Here is a 19,935-nt window from a genome sequence, read left to right as displayed (position 1 = left end):
AAAACAGCCGTTTGACTTCAGTGCAAATTGCATTTAGTAGAAAAGCTGCACTAAACCACTTGCATTCCTTGGGAGGAAGAACTGAAAGATGCCCAAACAAAGTATTATTTAGTCTAGCATTTAGCTGGCAGGGACCATGAGGAAAACTTGCTGCTCTATGCTTTAAATGTTGCTTTAATTAAAGTTAATAATAATGCTAATATTAATTCTACCCTATGCGAGATGTTTATCCCTGATCCCAGCTTGGTTGTAAATTTCATTCTAACTAACCTAATTCTGGTTTTAACTTCAACACAGCTGTCTGTAATGTCACAAGCAGTTTATGTACAGAGAAAATACAAGATAGACATGAAATGTAGAAATTCTTCCCTTGGGGCTTTTTAAAATTTCCTCTTGCAGAAATTAGTGAAAAAAAATACTGATTGTTTTCTTTTTTCGTGTTCTGTGTTGCTTCCTTACAAGCCTCCTTCTTATCTCCACCGCGTACAGAGTTGAAAGCAGCATCACAACCAGCGCTGACCCATGATGAAATTCTGAATGTACTGACCAGACTTCTGCCGGACATCCCAGCCGTCATTTCCAGTGGGGCAGCCGCGACAGCTGTCACAAACCACTGCACCAATCCCACTGGGGATCCATCACCTAACACATTATTGGGTGATCTGCGAGATCCCGCTCCAGAGCAGCTGCCACATCCAGGCTGGAAACTCTCATACACAGAGCCAAAGACAGAGAAAATGGGTAACAGAAGAAGAAAGAAATGAAATATACTTAGTAAGTAACACTTACATTTTGCGAGTGTTTTTCCTACAGCAGTTTAACACCTTCCCTTTTCATTCAGAGAAAGGCTGCTGTGTAGCCAGGGAGGCATCAGTTGCAGGGACAGTGATTGTGCAGTGCCATCAACTGTTTGCTGCTGGTATCCACATCATCTGAGACCTATTGCTTTCAACAAAAATGACCAGAAAAAATTACAAAAATGAGCAACTCACCAGGATTTTATTTCTGAACGAAAGTCTATAAATTTAAATACAATATTTTGCTACAATTCTCAGGTTCGCTTTTCTTGTGCAAGAAGCCAGACACCTGAGGGCAGGTACCTTGCTGTTGAGAGCAGCAATCAAAGCAGCTCAAGCCCTTGTGCCGTCTGCTGGGAACAAATCAATTGTCCCTGCTTGCACAGGGAGCTGCCACAGCCCTCCGTGCTCAGCAACACTCCGTCTTTGACAATGAGGTTGTTCTGCTTCTTTTAACCATTATTGATGCAAAGTAAACTTAATGCTAGAGGAGTATTTTGAAGACTGAAACCCTCTCTCCGTAGTGAAAGCAGTTGCAACAGACAGTAACAAACTCCTTGCACACCTCAGCTGTCTGCGGAGAGGCTTCTTCTAATGGTGAAGCCTATTACGTAGCCAGGGAAGAGCACAGGTCTCACAGTTCTTGTAACAAACTGCTCCTCTAACAAGGGGACTCCGTCTCGGCCATGGGCTGGATCCTGTGCTTTCCTTCCTTTCGATTTTACTCTACACCTGCCTGCAATTTATCGTGAGCACACCAACAAGCGTGCTCTGCACACAGAGCAATGGCAGGGTTAGCGCTGACCAGCTGCTAAAGGCAAATAGCATTTGTACTTCTTCAGGCTTATTCACCTGAAATGCGTCTCTCTGGGAACACACAGAGCAGCACATTTTCTACTGGGGAGCCAGGCAGGTTGGTCTCTGTGCTGAGCTTGTTTATTCAGGGATCGAGTCTGTCCCCGAGATAAAGGCTGTTCTTTCACAAAGGTTTGGATCTCCTGTCTCAGATCCTTTGAGCCGCCTCAAGCAGATCTGCACCTCCTCTTCTGAAAGGTAATGCTTTGAAAGACTTGCTGCTGTTGCAACATGTTTCAGAGCTGAGGTTTGGTGTTAGTTCTGTGCCTGGAGAAAGTGCAGGATGCGCTGCTTGTCTGTCCCACCAAAGCAGGCATACAAGGCCTAGGAAGACCCCAGGGTAAGACTAGCTCACAGAGGAATGAACGCTGTTATTCACACAGTTGTCTCTCAGTAGCCTCTGGCCCAACAGGGACCCAGCCGCACGACGGAGAACGCACGGTCAAAACATAACCAGCAAGCACTTCAGAGGTGATGACCAGATTTTGATCTGGACAAATTAGAGGAGCGGCATGAAGGGAGCTGGGTGCACCTTGCTGGAAGTCGGAGGCATGTGCTGTGACACGGGCAGGGCAGAGACGAGCCGGAGCGGGCGGCAAGGTGAGAAGGTTGAGGGAGGTAGAGCAGGGACTAAACAAACAGGTGTTGACAGTACACTTCTACAAACCAAGTATTACATGGGGATATATGTGACAGGAGCGTTGAATACAAGTAATTCTGCCATGAATCAGCATTCCCAGTGCCTCAGCAAGAACACTGGGAACAGCCCAGGCAGAAACCTGGAAAACAGGGGCTATAGAGAAGATCAGGGAAAAAAAACCAAGTTTAGCCTAGAAAAGAAAAAAAAACAAGACAGAGATGACAATAACTGATCTAGCTGAGTCAGTGTTTGTAGCTTAAGATAACTCGCGAGTGCCAAGCAATTTTCCTCCTGACTTTCCAAAGTAATTAACCTTTGGACCGAGACTAAGCAGGAAACTAATGAAGCCCTTCCATCACCGAAAAGGAATCTGACAGTGACTTTGACAGGACCAGGATTGTATCTGAAAGTATAAGAGAAAATTGGGCTCCAGGATACTGTAATTGAACAGCATTGCCTTTCAGGCCCAATAATAACGCTCTGACAAGCGGAGCTGCTGTGAACTTGAGACTTGGGAGCAGGGAATTGTGCGTTCAGTCAGTTCTTATCCAAAAGGATTATATGCATTATAAAATTGAACTCTTTTTCCTTCGATTCCTTCTTGAAGACCAAGCTAGGTTTTTCCTCACACCCCCAAAATGTTCTCTCTCTCTCTCCATTTCTCTAGTCAGTGTCATTTGTTACAGTTGCAGAAAACTTATCTAACCAATAAGGATCTTTGGTTTTTTTCAGTGAAAACATGCAATTTAAATTGCGGGGAGGAGCCACTACTACAGCAGTGTTTAAAGGTGACCTTGCAATTCAGAGCATTTGTGAACTTTTACGTGTATGACGGCACACAGAACGGCACCCACTGCCCGCGGCCTGGGAGATGTCCCTTGGCGTGAGGTGCAGCCACAGAACAGCAGTGAGGAAGGGCAAGAAGACCAAAACCCCTTTCTTCTTGTCGCTGGAGAAGTTGCTGCGCTTCCCAGCCGGGGCAGCTGTCTCCCCCAGAGCCCACCCCAGCTCGGCACTGACCAGAGAGGCACCGGGATGGCCCCTGGCCTGTGAGGCCAGCTCAGCGCCCAGGCCAAAGGTGCGACGGCACCAGCAGGCCCTGCCGCCCCGGGAGCCCGGCCTGGGCTCATGCGGCAGGCGGGGGCCGCCAGGCCGGCTCCCCGGGCTCCGGGCGGCGGAACCGGGCCGGCCCCGGGCGGGGCGGCGGCGGCCCAGGGGGGCTCCGGGGGGGGGACGGCGGCCCCCGTGGGGGCGGGTCTCAGCCGTCGCTATAGCAACCGCGAGCCGGCTGGCGCCCGCCGGCCCAATGGGGAGGCGAGAGGGGCGGTGGCGCCCCCTGGCGCCGGAAGGGGCGTGGCGGCGGCGCCGGAAGCGGTTCCGCAGCGCCGCAGGGTGTGTGTGCGTGCGCCGAGCGGCCGCCGCGCTCCGACTCGCCTCGCCCGCCGGGATCCAGGCCGCCGCGCCGCCGCCCCCGCCAGGTGAGGGTCCCGGGCCCCTCCCCGCCCGCCGCCCGGGCTCCTCCTCCTGCCCCCCTCACCCACCCCGGCCTTCCCCCGCCGCTGGGGTTGGGCCGCTGGCGCCCGCGGGAGCGTGCGGGGGAGGCCTCCCCGGCCTGCCCCCCGCCTCCCCGCCCGCCGGGCCCGCTCCTCCCCGCCGGCCGGGCCGGCGCAGCCCCGCGGCGGGGAGGGGCGGCGGAGGCCGTAACAGGCCGCGGGGGCTGCCTGCGGAGCGCTGCGGGAGGGTCCCTGCGCGGAGAGGGGGGCGGCGGCCACGGCGGGTCCTGCCCCCCTCCTCCCCGCGCCGAGTAACGGCGCGACCCTCCCTCGGCTGCCGCTGCGGAGCCCGGGCGGGCGGCGCCGCCTCCTCCCCGGGCGCCCGGCCCTGCCCCGCCCCGCCCCGGGTGAGTCACTGGCTGCCCGGAGGGCGAGGCCGGCCGCGCTCACCTGTACCGAGCGGCGGCCGGGGGCCCCCTGCCCGGGGGAGGAAGGAGAGCGAGCCCCGCCGCGGCGGGGTGGGTGTCGGTCTCTGGCCTCCTCTTCCCGAAGGCTCCTGCGTTCCCCACCCCAAAGCGGGAGAGGGGCTGGGCCCGTCCCCGCAGCTTCACCGCACCGGAGCTGTGGGCCCTTCCAGCGTGAGAGGGGAGGTGCCGTTTCTGTGCTGGTCGGTATGAGCCTACTCACATAGGGACGGAGGCGATCACAGAAACGTCACGAACGTTTTGGAAGAAAACAAATTATTATTATTTTCACATTTCCATTGTTTGTGTCCATCTGGAAGTCGAAATGAGGTTAGGGAGGATGCCAGAGGGAAAGAAGGTTGCTTCAAGCCAGCCCCAGTCTGCAAAAAGGCTGGACAGTAACCCCAAACTGTCAACCAGAGGTTTTTAGAGAAACTAATTGAGATGATCCAATGTCAGTGGCATACAGTCACTGTGTCAGCATAAGGGAGCAAAAATCCACATTCTTCACATCTGAAATCCAAAACGTACTGGCTACTTGAGAGGGAGATTAACTCCAACCCTGCCGAAACCAGGACATAGTTAAAATAACTTTTCTAGTGGTAGGGAAATAAAAATCATATCATGCAGCACCGTAAAAGCTAAATTCCTACATAAAAATATCAGACAGTTTGAGAATATTTGTAAGATTTTGAAACTTCAGCGGCTGTAGGAATATTTGTGTCTTCATGCATTCACTGCTGCAGGACACCTCTGTCAGAAATTCTAATATTTCTGTATGAAAAGAAAAGGTTGCTTCTATTTTGAAATAATAATGAGATCTAATCTGGTCTAGAAAAGAAAACAAGTAAGAATGCTAGTACCTTTTACACTCTTCGTATTAAAGGCCTGCAAAGATATACCCCGGCTGGTATTTTGTTTATGAAGTTGGTACCGATAAAGTGCTAGACTCGTTGCACAGATGGGCCTAGTGCAGCTTTCTCAACCTCGTTATGTCAGTACCGCATGTTCTGATCTCTGCTATTTTGATGTTGAGTCTTTCTTTTTTTTTTTCCCCTCCTAAGCAGACCTTTGCCAGTATGCAGCTTTTTGTGCTGCGTGTGGATAAACTCAGATGAGGAGGAGTGAGAAAAATAATAATTTGAATAATGAAGCAAAAAGCTAGTACTCTGGTCCGTCTGGTGTCCTAGTACATCCCAGTGAGGCTGGGCGTTACAGTATCTTGTCTTTTATATGGCCACACTCTTTGCCCCACCCTGTAATATAAATACTCCCAGTTTATTATTAACAAGAGTGATCTACCTGTGGTATGAATCCACTAGTTTGGCATGAACTTTATGCCTGGGGGGAAGATTTTTTGGGATAACTCACTATTTCCACCTGGACTCTAGCCAAAACCAATTCTGCTGGTTAGAACAAAAAGCCGTTACCGTGTCAGTGTATTGTACTTCAGAACCCTGTGCTTGTCTCCACCTGCCGCTGTCCTGTGCGAAGTGGTGTAGGAATGCAGCAGTGCAGTGCTTTTCAGCCTGCGGTCCCTCCTTTAAGTGATGTTAAGTTAATTTAATTTAATGTTAATTTAAGTTCTCCATACAGTATCAGTATTGGTACCTGTCATAGAAATCTCTATTAAATCCCCATTGTCCTTGGGGATTGAAAACCGTTGAGTAATTTTATTCAAAAATTACATTGGTCGATTTTAGGAAGCAACAAGTAGTGATGGCAGAAGGAGGCCGGAGCAGGTTTAGGGTTGGCTTTATAGAATGTTAATTTTATCTGAACATTTGCGTAAAGATTTGAGCTGAAGGCCGGGGTATACAGTTAATCAGTAGATGCAGAGGAGGCTGAAGTTATGTGCTGCACAAGGTCAACAAGAATATCACAACTATGAAGTCATTTTCCTTTTTCCCCTCGTTATATTTGCAGTATATTTTACTGAACTTGTTGTTACACCCAAGCTCTTGACAGTTGTGGAAGGTTTCACTGTTCAGATCTTACCAGACATGTTCATTTTCTAACCAGTGATGTAACAACATGTGGCAGCCTTCGAGGGAACCCGACTAAAGAAACACAACTAATGAAGTCAAATACCTAACACTGCGATAAAGCAAGGAAGGTTCCTTGCTCTCCATTTAAAGAGTAGATTCCTCTCCTGGAAAGAATATCTACTGGGAGAGATGTCTACTTGACGGTGAACGCCATCAACATCATGCAAATACTTGTGTCAGTGTGTGTGCCTGAATTATGGAGAAGGATTTTCCATCTGTTTTGGAAATAGTATCTCCAAAGCTCTTAGTCTCTGTAATTATAGAACTGTAATTTAAAATACCACTTACCTTGTGTGAATGTTTAATTTTTCAGTGAATTGCCCCTCCAGAAATCAAATAAGGTATGTTCACATGTTGTTAAGAGATTGAACTACAAATTCTATACCTGCCTCCTGTTATAATTCGAATGGACATACAGAGTTTGCGACTCAGAAGTATGATTGCATCCCATTTCACCACATCTGGTTTTGCATTCATTTCTCACAGTGAAACATGCGGGTCTGTTAACCTGCATCTCTGCTTGACTCATTAATAACCAGTACGTCAAACCAGTAGCCACACTGCATTTTCACTGATTCTTTTATTACAAAGTGGAAGTGTTTGATAGATTCAAATGCTTGCCATAAAAACAGTACACAGAAATCAATCACTTAATTAGAACAGGTCATCGAGAGCAGCAGACTTCAGGCCAACGTAGGCTTATTAGTGTTGTCTTGTCAGTTCAATATGTTATATAAGCCAGATTTTTTTCAGTGTCAGTTTTCATTTGATTTCTGCAGACTTTAAGCACAGTTACCCCTGATCTGTTTTGGCTTTGTCCTAAGCAGCTCATGGAGATTGGAAACAATAAAAGCTACGAAGCAGATACAGTAGCTGCTGAGCAGCAGGACGTATTGCTCCTCAAGCTCCTGCAGTGTTCTGAAGAACATCTGTGTGTTTTACTCCTCAGGTGTCACTGAGATGTAAACCTCCGGTTCTGTGTGTCCATCCGCTCTTGAAAGCTCTGTGAGCGTACTGACTTCAGGTGCTGTTCCCAGGATGCTCGCACCATCCCCTTCTTACTGCATCTTCCACTGAAAGTAGCAAGGCAGTTACAAACGAATGTGTTCTGCAGGTTCCCACCTCTGCTTTTCATGCTTTGTAATATGTTGCAGAGTCTTGTCTACACAGGTGTGGAGCTTTTCTGGGGGCAGGAAGTGAGAACTTGTAGCTCTTGGTACCCGTACACATCCTATTCTGCATTTGTGAGAGAGATTGGAAGAACTTACGCTATATGGGAGATAGAGTGAAAAAAAAAAATGTATTTTAATTGTGGGATTTAGGGTGATTCAATTTCTGGCAGCTGGTACTACTGGCTGCAACTGCTGGCTAGTGGTTGGCGTTCCTTATTGTCAGTAGTGTCCAACCACTTCTTTTTGGAGGGCTACTAAGTTATGTTTTGACAGATTCTTAAGAAGACAGTCTTAAGAATTTGAAATGTATTAATGTATCTAATGTGAGAATCTTCTGCTTAGAACGGGCAACTGGCAGGACTCCTCCATGGCTGTGATCTGCACGTCTCCGCTCCTTTTTCCATCTTCCCTCTTTTCCCCCTTGCCCACGTGGCATGGCTTCGTTAGCGCTAGAATAGATCGTTCCTGTCGGCCTCCTGTTCCTCACCTTTGTGTGTTTTGCTCCTAGCTGCAGGTAACCTTTGTGAGATGGCTTCTGTTTGTGGCCTAGGAGTATTTTTAGCTGTAGGCTTTGCTTGTTGCAGACTGTGGCACACTGATCCATTGTTAGAGTGTGGCTTTCATCTCCTCGATGGGAGGGACCAGTTAGAACTGATAGCTGCTTCTTTGCCTTTTCAAACATCACTCCTTTCCTTGTATCTTTTTTTCCTTCTGGCAAACACTTCCCTCTTTTGGAGCTCAAGCCAGCATAGCTCTGCAAAGCTCTCTCCAAGCTTCTAACAAGGTAAGCAATGGAGAATTAAAGAAGGATTTAAAGTGTTCCTTTGTGCAGCACCCTGTGAATGCAATTCTGTGAATTGCAGAATCTGCAATCTGTCAATTGCAGATATTTGGGTGTGGGCATTGATTTTCTCACTGCATTTAAGTTCTATTACATTCATGTTATCAAATAGTATTTTGTGTTTCATAGCAAACCTACTAGAGTACAGATATTAAGTTGAATTAACTAAACAACTCAAGGCCATGTATACTGAATTTTTATGTCAAAACAAAGCCAGTGAAGTTCTGAGGGACTCCATCTTCAGTAACCAGTTTGAGTTACATTTAAGATGGGCATAAATTAGTGACATTACTAAGGAAAGTTGTTTGATGAGAAACAACATTCTAGTGCTTTGTGTGGGTATTTCACCTGTATAGTTGATGTGTTAAACTGTTTTCTGGATATCTTTTATCCACTAGCTCTTCATGCCCTTGCAGTTCCCTCTGTAACTTCCTTCATTTGTCCTTATATGAACCCATTGACTGCTGTGAACTGACTTGCATCTGCAGACAAATATGTCAGTGAGCTTGATAAAACAAACTGCGCCATTTCTAAACTGAACTCTATATTGTTTGTAAACGGAATTCTGCATGGATGGCTTGTCTACAAATTAGACCGCTATTGGCAAAGCGCAGATCAAAGATAATACTGACCTTTCAATGGCAAAATGTAAACTGTGTTGGAGCCACTTGCCTCTGGACTTCAACAAGCAGACTTTTCCTACATAATAATCACATTCCATAAGTAGAAGAGGAGAAGATAAGACAGTTGTAAAACAAATGCTTCTAGAAGCTGTGGAGACTGTGAGGAAACTAGAACTGCTCTAAAACTGTTTTGTCCTGTTGTTTAAAGTTGGCCCTTGTAACGTGAAAAGCACTCTTCAGGTGTACTTTGTTCATGTTCAGATTTTAGTGTGTGGGTAGAGAAATGCCACTCACAAATTACTTCCTGCGTTAAGCGCACAGTCTGAATTTAGTGCTGAGTTAAGGGAATGGTTTACAAGGTTTGATGGACTCAGCGGTGAAAAGTGGGATGGGTTCTCTCAATGGGAAATGGTCAGGTGATTTCCTTAGGCTTGTTTTGCATTGGTACTGTGATACACTTCAGAATAGGGAGAAAAAATTCCCATAAACTCCACTTATCCATCCTCAGGAGCTATCCTTTTGGTAAGTCTGCAGAAGCCAATGACAATATACCATATCCCCATGGTAAAAGCCTCTTGGGAAAGACAGAGCCAAATTAATCACGCCTTACAAAAACTTGCCACAGTGCTACCTGCAGTCAGTCTGTCTTGTTGAGAGCTTTGATCCGAAGCCTGTGTGTCACTTTTTTATATATGCCAAAATCCACTGGTTTAAACACAGTGTTTGAAATTGAACTGAACCGCAGCCCAGCCTGACTTGCAAATCTGCACAAGGTCTCTTTCCAGGAGGCTGGGTTTAGCATTGCATGTCCTTACTGAGTGCCTTACGTGGATGGATGCGTTAGGCTAGATCTACAAAGACTCAAACGCAAGCAGGAGTGAGTGTGACTTGCAGATGTATAGCAGGTAGGATATTTGGTTGCTGGGTTTACTTTGAGAGCTTTCATGTGAAATAACAATGTTTGACTTGATGTCTTAGGTGTGTTTTTTTTTTTTTTGGCTGAAGTGCAGTATCTTCAGCTGGAAGGATTGAATATGCTCATCTCTAGATAATTTTGTAGTTAGGACTCTGTCCTTGGCAGTAGGAAACTCTGGAACTGCTCATGCAGACTGTGGGATTTTGGGTCTGCATCTTATTGTCCTGGTTGAGGATTCAGTATAGGGGCCTGGTTTCCCTGTGCAATAGTGTAATAGGTGATGCTTGGGTTAAAATACAAGCTGAGCAGTGTGTGCAGTGTCAGGCTGGGATCCTCAAAGGAGAGAGCCAGGGAAAAGGCTACAGCAATCGCTTTCAGACCCCTGCTAGTCCTTTCTAATAGGGCTGTAGATGCTTGACTGATGAACAGAAGCCTATGAAGGACAATTGTATTGTTCTTGTTTGCTTTTTATTGTTCTTTTAGAAGTTGTTTTTAGGCCATTGGGTCTCAGCCTGAAAACTTCTTGTCTGGACAGTGAGAGTCCTGATGGGGATTTAGGGAGGAGGAGAACATTATTGCTCAGATGAGAATAACAGTTCCAGGTCTATCCGAAAGTACACCTATGCACTTAGAGAAATTTTACAGATTAATTTGGCAGGTCTGGGAGTTTGTGAGGTATTGAGGTCCACTTGCTTTGATAAAGGCAAAGAGACTTGTTTAAGTTTTCCTGTGAACCTGGCCCTAGGTGGTTGAGTATGAGGCTGGTAGCTCAGTGGCCGAGTTAGCTACATGTTAGTGTTATCTTGTAAAAGTAAGCACCACTCAAGCTGCCTCAGCGACACATTCCTTACTAACATCGTTTTTCATTGCTTAGGCTCTTCAGGGACTTTGTAGTCATGTGATGTGTTTTCCTTGGCTTCAGTTGCTGAACTGCATTGTCAGAAATGATAAATAAGTTGTTTCCATATAAGCAGTTAGTTTTGCAGTAGTGACCGTCACATGGGCCCTGGCCCGTTTGGTTTTTGTGAATGTCAGTGTTACTTGAAAGGCCTTGAAAACTTGAGACTGCAGCCGCCCTAGCTGTGTAGAATTGTTCATTATATGTACATTGGTGCATGTATAAGAAACCCAGTTTTCTGGCAGATCAGTATAAATGTACTTTCCATAGTTGCCCACAAGTATAACTTTACCGGATATGGTTTGTTTAAACCCACAGAAACGTCTCCTGTAGTGTGCAAAAAATCTTCAGTGCCAGGAGGAGCTGTCCAGTGTTTCAATGCTCCTAAGTAGGGGGTAAAACAAACACACACAAAAAAAAAAACCCCCAAATAACCAAAACTGGTGGTTTCTGAGTTAGAACATGCAGTGTCTCCCCAGTGAGCTGTGGCCAGAATAGCAAAGGGGAGAGGTTTAAACAGGGAGCGTGTTGATGTACTATGCTTATGCCAATATGAATTTTGCTGCTTTTTGAAGAATAATGGTTACATATCTTCGGGACTGTGATTAGTCATTTACACATAGAAATTATCCACATTTGGCAAAAATTCATATCAATTTTTAAAAATAAACCCTTCATATTACTTTATTCCAGTTGATAGATTTCCCACTTATTAGTGACTGTGAGTTCTGCTTCACCCTTCAGGGTGAACTTCCACAGTGCAGACAATCAAGAGACATTCATCTCTATTTTTATTCCCCATTAATTACAGGAGAGCCATGGATAAAAGTGAGTTGGTACAGAAAGCCAAGCTGGCTGAACAGGCCGAGCGTTACGATGACATGGCTGCTGCTATGAAGGCTGTCACTGAGCAAGGACATGAACTGTCCAACGAAGAAAGAAACCTCCTCTCAGTTGCCTACAAGAATGTGGTTGGCGCCCGTCGCTCGTCCTGGCGTGTAATTTCCAGCATTGAACAGAAAACAGAGAGGAATGAGAAGAAACAGCAGATGGGAAGAGAGTATCGTGAGAAAATTGAGGCTGAATTGCAGGATATCTGCAATGATGTTCTGGTAATAATCCAACAGCAAAAATAACAGTAGTTATACTGCAGCATTCTTCAGAGAGGCTTCAGGAATGTTACTAGTGCTGTAAACACTGCAGCACCTTGGCAGGGGAATAATTCTGCATAGCCACATACTTGGATCCAATTCTAGCTCCTAAGTCATCTAATTTGTTTCTTAGGGAATTTTATACCAAAGAGCATTTATTTTTTTAATAGAAGCAAGCAAGGCAGTGTTGAAGACCCCTAGCTGCTGCTTAGGGGTCACCATGAAAACAAATTTAGATCTGAAGTACCTACCATGTAAATTATTTCATTAATGAATGCTGATGTCCTGAGGCTTGTTTGGTACCTTTTTGAGATGGAGAAGGTGTGTACTTCTTCTTCCAGACTGATTTCACTATTTCTTGCACTTAAGGGATTCTTTTTATTGCTGTTCAGTTTGCTGAAGACCTGCCAAGAGCAGTTGCTATCAGTACTTCCAGCCTTTGCATCTCTGAATGCACATGTGCTGACTGTGCTGCTGTTCAGCTGGAGTTGCAGACAGAATGAGTTTATTGTGGATAATTTCACTGCTCTGTGTGGAATTCAAGTTTGTGGCAGCAAAAGTGACCACACTTGTGCTCATGTCAGGCTGCTGCTTTTCTTTAGCTTGGTTGTGGACATGGGTTTGCCTCGGTGAATTTCAAAGACAATCCTTGCAGTCTTAAGCCCTGATAGCCATTAGGTTCTGTGGGAGTGAGTTGTGGGTAGCCTCAACACAGCCAGTTTTCTGCTTTTGAGGGATTAGAATACAAGTTGTTTCTCTTTTTTTTTCTGAGTCTAGACAACAGTAGGCAAAGTGATTAACACATGAGTATGCGTAAGCCATTGTTAATGTTTTAACAGTTCGTGCTTACCGTTGTAATGAAGGCTTTGTTTCAGACGTTATTTTTATGACTTGGAGAAAAAAAAAATGTGATATTTCCTTTCTCAGGAACTCTTGGATAAATACCTTATTGTCAATGCCACGCAGCCAGAAAGCAAGGTCTTCTATTTGAAAATGAAAGGCGATTATTACAGATACCTCTCAGAGGTGGCATCTGGGGACAATAAGCAAAGTAAGTAGAGGTGAAACCTCTCATTCTGCTGGGGACTGAGCAGAATAAAGTACGAAAAATACTTGTGTTCTTTTCCTCTAACATAAAATATTTATTTATTTTCACTACTGCTCCATACTGTTGAAGAAGAGTGCAGTGCAAGTCACTTTTAGAGAAAGACTTCACTGAAATTAATAGAAGTGATTAACAGTTGTTCATCAAACCAGTCAAATTCTGTTTGCAACCCTCAAGTGATTTTCAAGCATATTTGACAGTGTAAAGTCATTTTCCTGGAGAATGTGTTTTTTTTTCTCATGGAAGATGCTTTGTTCCTATCACTAGTTTAAACTATGAATTTAGCTCACAAGTCTTCACTGTTTGCAAGCTTTCTGCATGCAAATATGTGATACTGGATTACTGGGTCCTGAGCCAGTTAATCCTGAAATGTTAAAGCAGTGTGGAACTGTGCCTGAATTCCTGGTGAGTGTCTGATGTAGTCCAAGTCTTGCAAACCTAGTTTGATGCCATTCTGAAGCTTATTGTTACCCATTAGGCAGGAGAGGACTGTTGGCTTCCCTCTGAAACCCCAAACTGAAAGATGAAGTTCGTTACCTACCTGCTAAACGTTTCTTTTGGTTTAAATAGGTAGTTTAGATACTTCTTCTTCCCCATATGGTTTTGTCTGGATTTATTATTCAGAACTACTGTTTCTTCAGCTAAGCTGGAAGTGAATGTTTAATCACTGTACACTTTGACTTAGGTAGAGTTTATGTGCATTGAAATGGGTTGGAATTTATTTTGAATAAATTTCATTTTAAGACTCTTAAAATGTTAAATTTAATTTCTATAGCTCAAAGCTTTATCTGAACAAATTTTTCTGCCTTAATAATTCAGCCAGTGGTAGGCTTTTACATCTAAAAACATTGAAAGCAGCATCTGTGTGTATGTAATTGTATGAATTTATGGTGGCGCAGTAGTCTAGAACAAGAATATAATAGCTTCCCCCGTGAAGTACAGTGATGTACTGTGCCTTAATATGATTGTAATTACTTCTTGCAGCAACGGTAGCAAACTCGCAGCAAGCTTACCAGGAGGCATTTGAAATTAGCAAGAAAGAGATGCAGCCAACACACCCCATCCGACTTGGTTTGGCTCTAAATTTCTCGGTGTTCTACTATGAGATACTAAATTCTCCTGAAAAAGCCTGTAATCTGGCAAAGACGGTAAGCAGACTCTTCATGTTACCAATTTTTGTGGAGGCTGAAGAGATAATTACATGGTTGCAGTAGCACTTTGTGGATGATTATGCTTTTTTACATCAAGTTCCTTTGAAATCCTGTCATCTTTAAACTGTTGTCATCATAGTATGTTTTCAGGTAAGTTAGCTAGACTAGCTTAGCTTTAGGAAAAACTGAAAGGGAGACAAAATGCTGCTTCTTATGTCCATGTAATTCTCTTAGAATGCACTTGTGTCACATTTGAAAACATTTGGATTAATTTTGCACTTCCAAAGTGAAATATTTACTTAAATTTGAACACTTAGCAAATACATGAGGCGTTGTCTTTGTGACTACGGTCGTAGCCCTCAGTGTCCTTGTGTATCTGCGTGTGTGTGCGCTTCTCTCTCCAGAGACCAAAAGAAGCTTGTGTGCTGGCTTGTGCCAAACAAATAGCTAGTCATTTTTGTCTTGGCCTTCTCCTTCAAATATGATTAGAGGCTTCTAAACGGAGCTTTTTGCATCTGTGAAAGTTACCTGGTAGTAACTCGAATAATATGGCATTAGGTGAGTCTTTGCATTCTTAATATTCGCTTTAATAATACTTTGTAACAAGCAATGTTTTGCTGTGCAAAGCTGCTGTTCCTGCTTTTTCAGTGCCTGTTTGAAACCTAAATGAAGAAATGGCACTTATTCATGGCTCTCAGCTCTCAGACTTGCAACGTGGGCTTTCATGTGTGACCGATCGATAGGAAGAATGGCTTGATTAGTCTTCAGTGGAACGTACCTGATCTCCTATGCTGTTTTGAAAAGAAATCCAAAACCTTCCACCCCACCATCAAAAAAAAAGCCCTTGTCTTCCATTTTCTTTCCTGCTTACTCAGATGCAATACATACATGAATTTAATGATACCTTTGGCTTTTACTGCCAATTTAGACCAATGAAACTTCATTTTTAATGAAAGCATTGCTTTTAAATGTTGTTGTTAAACCTCACTTCAAGCTGTGTGAATCATTCTTCAGTATGACAGAGAGTGTGCTTGCCTCTTCAGAACTTGATATTGGCATTGATAGTAAAGTTGTTCTGGGCTTTCAGCTGGAACCCCTTGAAGACTTCTGTTTTCCCACTGGTTGTCCGGTGATGTGGTGCTCACTTTGATTTACACTTCTCTTGGTGGAAAAGAAAAATACTAGAAGCTTTTGTCACAGAATTTGGGTAGTAATGTGGCCAATTTGTAAGCTCTGTGTAAGCAGAAGTTAATTCAGAGAGCAGTGTGTGAAAGTGCTTTGTCTTGCATATTTTTAGGCATTTGATGAAGCGATAGCAGAGCTGGACACGCTGAATGAAGAGTCTTACAAAGACAGCACTCTCATCATGCAGCTGCTTAGGGACAACCTCACTGTAAGTACCACGGGGCAACCTGCTGCACTGTGCGCTGTTACTTCTTTAGGCTGCTGGACTCCGCTAAGCGGGGCTCAGCATCTGAAGACTTAGGTAGTTCTGTGCCATTAAAAGCCTTTTCTGAGGCACTAACTGCATGTCTTAACTGCACTGGTTTTTGTCACCAGACCAGTTAGACTTGCTTGTTTAAACCAGAAATCACTTGTTAACCACTGTAGCAAACTTGGTGGAGTTTGTTCTCAGCAGCCAGCTTTATGTTGAGCTTGCAAACTTGTGCTGGCTTTTTACTTGTTGCCCTCTACTCGTTTTCTAGTTCATTATTCTTTAGCTTACTGTTAAGTTCAGTTATGTATTGCTCTTAGCTGAGAAAATTGCAGAGCTACTGCCAATTATGCTGTCTTCCCCTTCCTGACAGTGTAATTAACTGCGTGCTTTCAGCGTAAACATGTGTTTGTATTTTCTTACAGCTATGGACGTCGGAAAACCAGGGAGATGAAGGGGATGCTGGGGAGGGAGAGAACTAATGGCTGTCACGCTTCACTATATGTTCAATGTCACCCTGTATCCTACACATATATCCCTTTGTGCGACAAGCAAAAAGAATAGTACATCGACTTTCACAACCTCAACGTAGCAAAAACTGTCTGTGGGGTAAAAACGGTTGGGTGGTGTTTTGTGTACTTAAAGCGGAGGTCGGTTATTATAATGGCATTCCGAACTTTCCTATTATGAACATTTACAGTTATGATTACCGTGTTAATATTTTTAACTGAACACTGTGATTACGGGTTTTGTGATTGCAATTGACTTTACAAAACTCTTATTGGTAGAAAAGTAGACATCAATTATGTAACTCTGGCGAGCTTAATTTGGCACCAAAATAGTCGAAGTACAATTCTGTTGTAAAGTTGTACAGAAAGTTATAGAGATTCTATTGTGACACTGGGGCATGGAAGGAAAACAATCCGACGTATGGCATTCCAGTTAGTGACACTGCTATGAGTTAGTTCAACAGGCACACTCTGTAGACGTTTGTAACCGAGTCTGAGGCACCGCTTTCAGTCAAAAGCTCACTTTGTCAATCCTATCGTTCTGGGGATGGGGTTTGTTTTGCGGAGGAGGGTAACGGGGGAGGTAGCAGCTTGATTTCCAAACTCTTTACACTGGCAGGTAACTGGGATTTGACTTCTAAAAGCGCTTTTGTGCTCATACAACATGCATGACTAAGCCCCTTCCCACAGCAATAACGTACCTAATTACCCCTTAGATATTCTTCAGTAGTGAGAAGTCTTGGTTCACTACCATGGACTTGCAATAGGAGAAGATTCAATTTTTTGAATGGCCTTATTAATTTGGATGATACCATGAAGTGATCTGCCACTTTTGCATTACTTTACTCTTAGGTGAATCGAAATCTCCATGGTATTCCCATTTTGAATTTATCCTGAAAACTTCTTAAGTAATCCACTGAGCCATCTTTAAGTTCACTTTACAGAAATTTTTCTCCCATTGGACTCTGTTCATCCTTGACCCTCTCACCTGTTTAAACTCCATTAAAGCGATTTTGGACTCCCACATATGCGTCATCCTTTCTTTGAGTATGGGTGATGTCAGGATGGTGGGTGAGACCTGAGTCTGCTCGAGGACAGGTTTCTTTCTTGGATGTTTGAGAGCTGCCAGTGCTGTTGTGGTCTTCAGCTCTTGTCTGCCATTTTTTGGTAGTACCAAGATCTGGCTCAAATATTCAGGATTTCCCATTTATTGTACTGGAATGCAGACCTACACATTTGTAGCGCTTGTAATATTTCAGCTCCAAACGTCCTCACCTAGTTATGTTTCGAACATGTCCCATTAAATAAAACCTAATAAGAGTTGCGTGAACAATGAAGTGGAAAAGATTAGGAATAGTCACCTATCAGTCTCGCGGTATCATCCCCCTGCCTTCACATTCCACTTAGGTATAGGATCCATCTGTTTGTCTGTCCATCTGTCTGCTGAGGAGAATTTCATGCACTGATTTTAAAACTCCCCTCTACTAGCTGAACAAATTGTGCAGTTAATACTTGGCGCTTGATAAATGCAGTAGTGAATGTGGAACCGAGCCTGTCTGTATATCTGGTAGCTCTTTTCGCTTTGTTTTTACTGACCGGTATTCTGCCTAAAGTTTGCTTCTGTGACGGTTATATTGCCTAGCACACACGTGGTTGTGAGAATAGTATAGCAAAAAGAAATACCTGGTTATTGATGTACTAGATTTGTGTATGTCTTTTAAACAGTTCTAGTTTCACCTTACACAAAATAATCAGGAAAGTGTAAAAGAATTCAAAAGTGAATAATAAAAAAAAATTTTATCAGTTGTTTGTGTCTGTTCTCTTCGCCGTACCAGCGGAAAAAAAAAATGTGGTAGTAAAATCGCCACTTTCTTTTATTAAATTCTCGGATCTTGGATTGTGTCAGTTGATTCATGGTTTCCAAATGGTACTAATACCTAATTACTCATTCCTTTGCAGAGAGACTTCCCCGCACACCAGATGTGTAGTAGAGAACACTAGTTCTCTTCATTTTTACAGAGGTCGTGCTTACATTGTCATTGCAGGACTTAAAAGAAATGCAACTAGAAATATGTATTTAACTTGCCGTGAGTCACTACATCTTGTATGCTTGAACACACGCTACATGAGAAAAGTCTGTTGGTTGCATTTAAAAATTTTTTTCCTCAGGAAATCAAAAGCACACTTGTGAATGCAGGGATAGCTCTTTGGCTGGCCCTCTGTCAGTCACCTGTTTGCACACCCGCTGCACTAGTGAACGGTGTAGGCTCTGAGTAACTCAGCTTTTCTCAGCTGGTGGTGTGCAAAAGCACTACTGGGAGTGCAAAGGCACGTTTACGTGCAGCTGTGTTCCTGGAAATAAAGCACTTGAAGAGATGGGTAGCAATAGCCAGGTTCGTTGATACCAGGCAGTCTAAAAGCGCTGAGGAGGTTGATTGGTGCCGCAGGAAGCATCCTTCCCTGTGCCGTGACATTGAATGGTGGTCCCTCTATTGAATAATTATTGCTACTTTGTCATTTTCTTCAGCCTTTATAGATACAACCTACTCTTAAATGATTTTATAGTGTACACTGACTCACAATCTGCCTCATGCTGATGACATTGTCAGCTTCAGGAGGAAAAAATCCCAGGTCCTGCTAGCTGCTCCTGTTCGTAGAGCACTTGTCCTGCCTCAGTTATTTCAGATGACGTCTCCCATCCTTACTTTCTCTTCTGGAGGAAACGCTGAGTCTAGGAGACTGATCTGTAGCAGTGATGAGTTGAGGGAATCTCTTAACTTTTCAGATAATTATGGGCACTCCAGCTGGCCCAGCCACAGTTGAGTGTACTCTACATGTTTAAACTGATCTCATTGGTGCTGCTGTGGTGTCTCCTCCCTGGCACTGGTGCTCGTCTGATCTCTGGGTGAGGTGGTTCGGTGTGGGAAACCACCAGAAAGGAAGGTAAGGTTTCTCCTGCTCTGCGCTGCAGCTGGCCCTTCCAACAGTATAGCGTGGGGTGGAGCTGAGCAACCGTTTTTGGGTCAGTTTAACGTGTGGGACTGTGGTGCGGTCCTGCCTGGGGCGGGCTGGTGGATTCAAGGGACTCTGGCAGCGGAGGAATTGCCTTTTTTCATCAAATCCAGCAGACGTGTTCAGCTGAAGTCAACATGAGACACTTGTCCGGCTGCACTAGTTTCCCTGCTTTGAAGCACGGAAGCGGAGGGAGCGTGGCTGTGAGGAATGGGTCAGGCTGACGTGCGGAGGTGCTGGTGACTCGGGGCCAGCACAGCCCTGCAGACACAGCCGTGGTTGCTGGTGGAACCGCCCTGCCCGCTGCCCTGGGCTCCCGAGCTTCTTCACCCAGTGTTTCAGCTGCACAGCAAGTTGTCTAACGACCAGCTCTCGTATGCCTACCAGTATGTCCAGCACGTCACGGTGTGGTCTGTGGGTGAAGGTGACCTTACAACACCTGTGTGTCACCCAAAAGGCGATGGCAGAGATTGCGTTCTGTGTCCCGTGGGTCCCAGATGGGTGTTGAGGGAGTTGAGGTGGAGTTTGCGTGTCTAATGAGGAGGGGTTGGTACTGAGCTGTGTGTATCGCACCGGCTCCTGCCTGGATTCCTGAGCTTCAGGGAATTGCAGGTGATTTCCAAAAAACCTGTGGGTGCGACGAGCAGCGCTGGTAAGCGCTGTCCTGGCTGCGAATTGCAAAAATCAGGATATGCAGCTGCTTCTTAGCCTAAACCCCCTAGCTCTGCGGGACTAGGGGCTCCGGGGGGCTACCGGGGGGTACCGCTGCCCTGGCCGCGATGCCCGCCCGCTCGGGGCGGGGCCGGGCCGGGCCGAGGAGGGCGG

The 19,935-nt window shown here is 44.9% G+C and overlaps 1 protein-coding gene across 1 annotated transcript; it reads left to right on the top strand.

Annotated features, from left to right (window-relative positions):
- The first annotated feature begins 3,661 nt into the window (after nt 1-3,661).
- YWHAB (tyrosine 3-monooxygenase/tryptophan 5-monooxygenase activation protein beta) lies at nt 3,662-17,904 on the top strand. Its single transcript, XM_086760605.1, has 6 exons — nt 3,662-3,770; nt 11,559-11,859; nt 12,826-12,949; nt 13,988-14,151; nt 15,452-15,547; nt 16,015-17,904. The coding sequence occupies exons 2-6, from the start codon at nt 11,566-11,568 to the stop codon at nt 16,069-16,071; spliced, it is 735 nt and encodes a 244-aa protein (XP_086616731.1). The 5' UTR covers nt 3,662-3,770; nt 11,559-11,565; the 3' UTR covers nt 16,072-17,904.
- The last annotated feature ends 2,031 nt before the right edge of the window (nt 17,905-19,935 follow it).

Source organism: Chlamydotis macqueenii, chromosome 16 (assembly GCF_036417535.1).
Source record: "Chlamydotis macqueenii isolate bChlMac1 chromosome 16, bChlMac1.mat, whole genome shotgun sequence".
Taxonomy (NCBI): domain Eukaryota; kingdom Metazoa; phylum Chordata; class Aves; order Otidiformes; family Otididae; genus Chlamydotis; species Chlamydotis macqueenii.
Note: the sequence above shows the minus strand (reverse complement) of the source record. Positions and strands in the feature narration are given on the sequence as shown.

Coding starts and splice junctions, on each gene's coding strand:
- YWHAB (XM_086760605.1), top strand. CDS start 11,566: ATGGATAAAAGTGAGTTGGTACAGAAAGCCAAGCTGGCTGAACAGGCC. Junction 14,152..15,451: donor CCTGTAATCTGGCAAAGACG/GTAAGCAGACTC, acceptor GCATATTTTTAG/GCATTTGATGAAGCGATAGC. Junction 15,548..16,014: donor TGCTTAGGGACAACCTCACT/GTAAGTACCACG, acceptor ATTTTCTTACAG/CTATGGACGTCGGAAAACCA.